General features: G+C 55.6%; 1 protein-coding gene across 1 annotated transcript; it reads right to left on the reverse strand.

Moving 5' to 3' along the window:
• Positions 1–399: 399 nt before the first annotated feature.
• BPIFB2 (BPI fold containing family B member 2) lies at positions 400–4,719 on the reverse strand (the record flags this gene model as incomplete). The annotated part of the gene is made up of 3 exons (XM_079944621.1): positions 400–933; positions 2,269–2,362; positions 4,611–4,719. 3 exons carry the CDS (start codon positions 4,717–4,719, stop codon positions 411–413), a joined length of 726 nt encoding a protein of 241 aa, XP_079800747.1. The 3' UTR covers positions 400–410.
• Positions 4,720–7,890: the final 3,171 nt, after the last annotated feature.

Genomic DNA, 7,890 nt, shown 5'->3' on the forward strand with positions numbered 1-7,890 from the left:
GTCCAGTCTTTGCGTAAATGTCGCACCCTCTTAAGTCTCTGAAGCACTCAACCGCCTCACCGTGAGCCCCCATCCACGGGCGGGAGCGTAGACCTAATGCAGAGGAATTCGCAGCGGTGGGGTTTTGTCAGGCTGCCAGGGTTTGAACCCGTTTGCCAGCTGTGTGACCTTAGGCAAGTCACTTAACCACTCCATGCCTCCGTTTGCTCTCCTGTAAAATGAGGGAAATGCTTCCACCTACCTGGTAGGACTACTGTGAGCTGATGCACAGAAGGGGCCCAGAGCACACCCAGCACACAGCAGGTGCTCCGGAAGTAGAGCGACTGTCTGTTTTAGATGCCAACAGGAGCAGCTACCTGACTCACGGGGAGAACCTGGCGGGCCCCGCCCCTCCCCGGGCCTCAGACTCCTCATTTCTGCAGGGAGGGGCAGCCCTCTGAGGTCCCTAACAGTGGCTGCCAGCCCAGACTCCCTCCCCATACAGTAGGTTGATGGCCACTGTGCACTGTCATGTGGTGCAGGGCAGTAGCGGGGACGTGGGCTCTGGCCACAAACTCACTGTGTGACCTCAGGCAACTTCCTCCCCCTTCTGAGCCTCCGTGTGCTCGCCATAAAATAGGTGTGATACTGAGGGGGCGGGTGGGTGTGCTGCTCAGGTCCGTTTTGGTGATTGGATGAAGTAGAAAGTTCAAGAAATGACACCACGGCCTCGGTGTCTGGGATCCTGCAGCCCAGCCCCCAACAGGCACCCACCTGTTATAGCCATCAAGCACGATGGCTTTGTTGAAGAGAGAGAAGCAGCCGGAGATGCTGACCACGGGGGGCCCGATGGAGCCCTGGTTCACAGGGGTGTTGGCCAGCAGTGCCATGGGTAGCATCAGATGCAGGGGCTCTGGAACACTGCAGGGACACCAGTCCTGAGCCACAGTGGCACTGTGGCCCAGCAAGCCCACATTGACTGATGCAAGACCCCACAACCACCGCCCTCCCCCCGGCAAGAGCCTGCTGACCATCTAACACAGGCGGGGCCTGCACTCAACATGAGATGGCCCCACCTGGGGCAGGCCGGATGCACTCCCAAACTCCACTCAGGGTCACAGACATTGCAGCAGATGACCGTGAACTCTGGCTCCCTGTACCCTCTTACTGCAACACCCTGGGCCAGTCATTCCCCATGCTGAGCCTCAGTTTCTTCTTCTGTAAAATGGACACAAGATTGGTGGTACCTATCTCACAGGGCTGCTGTGCTGAGTTTTCTGGGAGACAATCATGTGAAAACATCCTGCTTGGAGCCTGGCCCACAGTGAGCCCTCATAAAATGGTAGTGTCAGCTCAGAGGAGTTAACATAAGAATGCCCAGCTCCAAGTTTGAATATATATAATGCACAGAAATAATTCTAATTTTTTTTAATTTTTATTATTTTTACTTTTTTTGTGGTACGTGGGCCTCTCACTGTTGTGGCCTCTCCCGTTGCGGAGCACAGGCTCCGGACACACAGGCTCAGCAGCCATGGCTCACAGGCCCAGCCGCTCCGCGACATGTGGGATCCTCCCGGACCAGGGCTCGAACCCATGTCCCCTGCATCGGCAGGCGGACTCTCAACCACTGCGCCACCAGGGAAGCCCTAAGCTCTTTTTAATGGCTTCAACTTTGTATCGGTGTACTGCATTTATAAACTTTGTACCATAGGCAGATTGTAGCACCCATTTTACGATGCTACGTATGAAGAAGGAAGAAACTGCATGTTTGTTGCTGATGATGATGACCACAATGATGAAGAAATAAAATTATTGCTAGCAAGAGTCAGAAAATATATGTGCTTTTTATAAGAACGTATATATTCATATATGAGTTCTTATACATATATAATATATATATACACACACACACATATGTATATATAGATTCTCTTGGAAATCCAGAGTCTTGGCGATAACGAGTCTGCGTTCCCACAATTAGCCCGGCCCCTAAACGTGTCTGAGTTTGGGGTGCCTCCACCACCTCTGCCTTTGAGCCTCCGCATTACAGGGGGCTGCAGGGGTAAACTAGCTCAGATCTGTGTCCAGATTCAGTGTCTGGCTTTTGGTGGAAGTAGCCAAGGGTCTAGCCAGCCCTGGGGACCCAGGAGCCACAGTCTTGGCCCCTGGGTGTAGAAATCTACTAATGAAGAGGCACCAGGCCCCCATGCCTGGTCACATCTCGTAAATCCTCTTGTACCCACTCAGCCGGCAGGTGGGAGTATCTAACCTGGTCAGGGAAACACTCACCTGGTGGGCTGGAACACCCCTCCACTCCAGTCCAGGAAATGCGCGACAGTGACCTGCAAGGGGCGCTGGAGAGGGGCTTTCTCGGCTTCAGCCACTGAGCGGCCAGAGCAGGGTGAGGTCAGGTTGTCCTCAGGAGACACCGAGAGAGACCACACTGCCCACCATCCGCCCCACACCTTGGGCAGAGAGAACTCAGAGATTGGAAGGGGTGGTCTTTCCACGGGCACATGGGGGGCCACTTGGCTCCCCATGTGCCAGCCTGGGGTGCATGACCCCACCAGGCCCCTCCAGACATGCCTTTCCACCTCTCACTTCTGCCTCTCCAAACCCTACGTGTCTACCCTTTCCTCGAAAACAGTCACACCCTGTGCCCTTTTGCAAGGATCTGAGCAGACCCCATCTCCCTGGAGCCTCCACAAGCCCCCAGGCAGAAGGAGCACTTCCCAGTCCTGCGGGGATGGGGTGGGGACCGCCTCACCCGGAGGCTGAGGGCTCTGGAGTCCCTCAGATTCTGGGTGCAAATCCCAGCTCTGCTACTCGCCATCTGTGTGGCTGCGCCGCGCCTCATTTCCCCCGCCTATTCATCTGCAATGACTAGAATGGTGCCTGTCACATGGGGTCCTTGTAAAGACTGACTCAGTTCACAGTAAGTGTTAGCTCCCATGGCTACTTGTTTTTTGTAGTAATAATGGCTAGCACTTCCACAGCGCTCTTCTGTGCCAGACACTGTTCTGCGGGCTTTAGTTTTCCTCAAAATTCTATGACGTCAGTACATTATTAGGCCCGGTTTTCCGAGCGCTGAGCACCCTGGCCAGGAGAACTCAGATCTGGGCCAAGGCACCCAGCCCTCAAGGCCCTGGACTTCCTCCCGTACCTGGGCTGCTGGGCTGACAGAGGCGCTAACTAAACAATTAAACACGAGCAGCATTAAAATGAGAGGTTGTGGTGCAGGCAGGGAGGATCAAAGGAAGAGCCCAGAGGCCCGAACTTCCCTCGGACTCGCTGTGGGACCTGGGGAGTCCCTGTGCCTCAGTTTCTGCAGACCCTAGAGCATAAAGGTGGTGGTCTCCATGCTCCCGAGGCCCCTCTCCTGCCTGACCGTCTGCGGCTGAGATTCACATCCAGACCTCTGGACTCCATCCACAGTGCTCCCCTGACAGAGGCTTGAATTCTGGGGCTTGCGGGATGGGACGGGAGTAAAAAGCCACCAGCCTGGCCACGGAAGAGGTGTGTGCATGTGTTCTCGGCAGTTTGCTTCCGCTGAGAACACACAGGCAGGTGCACCCGGCGGCAGGGAGAGGGCTGTCTGGGGACAAAGGAGGCTCTCACAGCACAGCAGAGGGAGGGAGCCAGGGGAGGGCAGCAGGCCTCCTGTCCCTGCCTGCAGTCATCCACGTGCCACACTAACACGGATCACTGACCCCTTTCACTGTCTGCCCATCTGCCCGGATGCAAGGTTCCAGAAGGTTGTGTGTGCCCCACGGGGACCCTGCAGCTTCCTTGAGCCACTGCCTCGCTGCTTCGTGACCTGGGACCCCTGAAAGTCCCCTCCACTGTCTGACCTGAGTTTCTCACGTTATTATCTGAGTTTGGTCTGGTTTTGGGGAAAAGAGCTTCTGATCTCTCACCGCTGACCCAGCCTTGGTGGGATCCCAAAAGCCTCCCCGGGTAGAGCTGGTGGACAGCTTTTGTCCCTTCCTGGGCCTAGATGTCCTCATTTTGCCCTCTGCCCTAGGACTGGACAGGACTTGGAAGGAGGGAACAGAAACATGGGACACAGGCCTCGCCCAAAAAGGGCCCAGAGAGGGGCTGGTTCTAACTGTGAGCCCAGCAGCGCTAGATGTGCCTCTCCCCAGCACACGTGCACATGCAGGCCCCCAGGCATACACACACCCAGGGTGTACAGCCACAGCGGTACACATGTTCAGGCCTGCACTGTGGCCCTTGCACAGAGGCCAGTGGTTAGGCACCCTCCCCAACACACGTGGGCACATCTCCATGGATTTTCAAACTCATACCAGACGCACACAAGCAAAAGGAGCCCCTCAAACCGACCCATCCTCACATCACTTGGCCACGGGAACACATGTGCACACAGGGCACAGCATGTAACTCCCACTCACGCATTCATTTATTTATTCATTAATAAATACTTGTTCAGCAGCACTGTCTGGGGGCCAGGGACACAGCGGCGGAAGAGAGAAAATCCAGGTCCCTGTGGGGCTTTGAGTTCATCGATGCACGCGTACAATTAGGATCGTACACACACGTACAGACATGGACTCACAAGCACATGCTCATGCAGAGACACACGCAGGACAGCCTGGCGGCACGTCTCTTACCGTAGCTCAGCACTTTCTTGTTGAGTCTGACCACGGTGTCTGGCCTGGAGGCACTGACGATGGGCAACAGCAACGCCAACAGCAGGCCCAGCCCGCGTGCCCGAGCCATGGCAGCCCTGGCCCCTGCCCCCCAGGATCTGTGCGCTGGGGTGGGGACAAGCATCAGGGAACTTGTCCAGAGCGGTCCCGCCCTGGGCAGCTTAAACCTACCCCAGCCAGGACGTCACAAGCTGTGAGTGGCGATCCCAGTCCTGCTCACGACCTGCCACACGTCAGTTTTTGCATCTCTGCACGGGCAAGAATCCCCTTCCCAGCCTGCTTCGTCAGAAACCACAGGGGCATCTGGTCTGGAAACGGCCCCCAAGGCCCAGAGAAGACATGGCCTTGCCTAGGGCCACACAGCAAACTAGGACCCGGCGCAGGACCCAAGTTGTGCCAAAGGAGGATGGAGAGACGCCCAGATGTGGAGACTGAGGGCAGCTTCCTGTCTCAAGGAGGGAGCCCAGGCCCAGCATTCCAAGGCCCAGGGCTGTGTCGTCTGATGCCAGGAATCCAGCCCAGCCTGGTGCCCAGTTGTTCGAACCCAGCCAGAGGAGGACCCAGGGTGGTCCAATCCTCACCTCATCCTGTGCCAGGTGAGGAATGTACTAAGTGTAGGCCTCTCACATGGCCCCCGGCCCCTCCCGACCCAGCCCAGCTGGGTGGACTTGGGGAGAGGGAGTCAGGCGGGACCGGGGGGCCACTGCTCAGATGGGTAACTAAGGCCCAGTGAGGCGGCACTTGCCCAGTGTCCCACAGCAAGACCAGGGATGGACCCTTCTGCAGAAGGCTTTTGGAAGTAGCATCCCCACTGAACAGATGGAAAAGTCAAGGCTCCTCCCTGGAGGAGTGCCAGCCCCATCTCTGTTCCGACCTCAGGCAGTTCCCGGGGTAGGTGGGTTCTCAGTCCCAGGCAAGCCCTCCGCGGCCCGGGGCGCGTGTGGAAACTGCTTTATGAGGCTCCCCGGTACACAGGACCCACTGTGGGGGATCCAGGGAGGGGCAGGTTTGCTCGTGGTTGCAAGTGTTTTCCCTGCAAACATGGCCTTTGCCAAAGCGTGTGATCCCACATGTGTGGGGGGGGGAGGGGGGCTGCCACGTCCACGTAGCAAGCCCGCTGCCAACCACTGCAAGACCCTGGGGCCGGGCAGCATTAGGGCCTCAAAGATCAGCGGATCTCTAGAAGGAGGGCTGTCCCCGGGAGGTCCCCTCATCGCCCCTGGGCCAGGCCCAGGAGGAAAGGGATGCCTAAAGCCAGGGGGATGACTGACCTCTCCACCTGTGCCTCCAAGCGGAAACCCAGCTCTTCTAGGAGGCTACCTGAGCCCCAACCGACTGAGCCCTGTTCCTGGTCACACATACTTCGCCCTCATCAGACGTGGAACCCGAACTCAAAGGGCGGCAGACGAGAGCGTGTGGAGGACCCAGTGCTGCTACTTAGCACTCAGCCTCTCTCCAAATGCACATCCCACTCACAGAGGACTGAGCCCGTCTGCTCTTTCCGCGTTACAAACTCCAGCCTCCGCCTTGGCTCTACGGGGCCCAGGGAACCGTGTGCCCCCGAATGGGTTTGTCTATACATGCGTGTCTGAGGGGTATGTGCGTCCTTATAGTTGCGTGTGGCTGTGTGTGCGTAGTCATGCATACACACGTGTACTAGGTCATAATTACTGGCATCAGAGGAAAGTGTGTGTTTGTGTGTGGGTGTGCACATGAAATGGACGTGTTGCCGTCTTAGTTTATGGTGTCACATGCCTGTTTACATGAGTGCAGGTGTGGGGAGTTCTGTGTACAATATGTTTAGGTGGGCTTAGTACACTGAGTGTGTCTGTGGGTCTGTACGTGTATGTATATGTGTGCATAGTGGACTGGTTCCTGACATTCGGGGTATGCGTATGTGTTTGTGTGTGCACGTACATTGTGCACAGTAGGTGATGGCAGAACTGCAGGGAAGGCCCTTCCATTCTTCTGCATGGCTCACCTGGGGTACAGACACAAGGGTCCCCAGGGCCTTCCCCCACTCCAGAGCCCTCCATGGCTCCCACTGATTCCACACCAGCCCATATACCAGGCTCAGAGTCCAGGCCCACCCACGCTGGGTCCCCACTAGTGCCCACAGAGCTGACAGGAAGTGCAGAAACCATCCAGCCCTCCCCTTAGAGACCAGAGTTCCCCTGGACCAGCCCTGCCTCCTAGCCCATGCTCCCCTGCCCCATTCTTTAGGCAGAAAGGAATGAACGGAGCCAGCTGCATGCTCCCTGATATCCTTCCTCTGGCCTCAGTTTATCCACTGATGCATAAGACCAGCCCTCCTGGTCTTCGCTGTAGCCGAGGCAAACAGCAGACTCAGCGGAAAGCAGCACAAATATTGACCAAAGCCACTCTCAGTGTTTGCTCTAGACACGAACACTTCCTCTTCCTCCACATTTCAAGCACCAGGGGGCACTGGGTGACAGCCAGTAGAAACAAAGGAGGGAGATTCTCACCAGCCCACCTCCCAACCAGCAATGACAAGCACTGTTCCATGAGCACCCGCTATGTGCAGGCTGTTCTGCAGCCACTTTACCCTCCACCCCGAGAATAGGAGCTGCTTCTGCTCACCCCTGTGCTTAACAAATAGCCTAATAAATACTTGCTCGATGACTAAATGAATGCACCAATGAAAGGCCCTTGTAACAATGACAGTGGCAGCATTTCAGGGCTTCCCCTTCACCAAATATTCTTCAGGGCACTGTCTTAGTTTCCTATTGCTGCTATAACAAATTACCACAAACTTAGTAACTTAAAACACAAATTTATTACCTTAACAGTTTTGGATGTCAGAAGTCCAAAATGGGTCTCCCTGGGCTAAAATCAAGGTATTGGCAGGGCTTTGTTCCTTTCTAGAAACTCTAGAAGAGAATCCACTTCCTGGCCTTCATTCCTTGGCTCATGGTTCCTTCCTCCATCTTCAGAACCAGCAAGTTAGGCTCCTTATGCTGTCATCTCTCTCCTCTTCTGCCTCCCTCTTACACTCATAAGGACCCCTATCATTACCCTGGGCCCACTTGGATAATCTAGGATATTCTCCCATGTCAAGGTTAGCTGATTAGCAACCTTAATCTCATCCGCAAGCTTCAGTTCCCCTTACGTAACCTAAAATATTTACATGTTCAGGATTTAGTATGTGAGCCTCTTTGGAGGACAGTTACTCTATTTACCACAGGTACTTAGCCTGCAATTTGAGCAACTGCCACAAGAG

The sequence above is a fragment of the Stenella coeruleoalba genome, assembly GCF_951394435.1.
Source record: "Stenella coeruleoalba genome assembly, chromosome: 15".
NCBI classification, from domain to species: domain Eukaryota; kingdom Metazoa; phylum Chordata; class Mammalia; order Artiodactyla; family Delphinidae; genus Stenella; species Stenella coeruleoalba.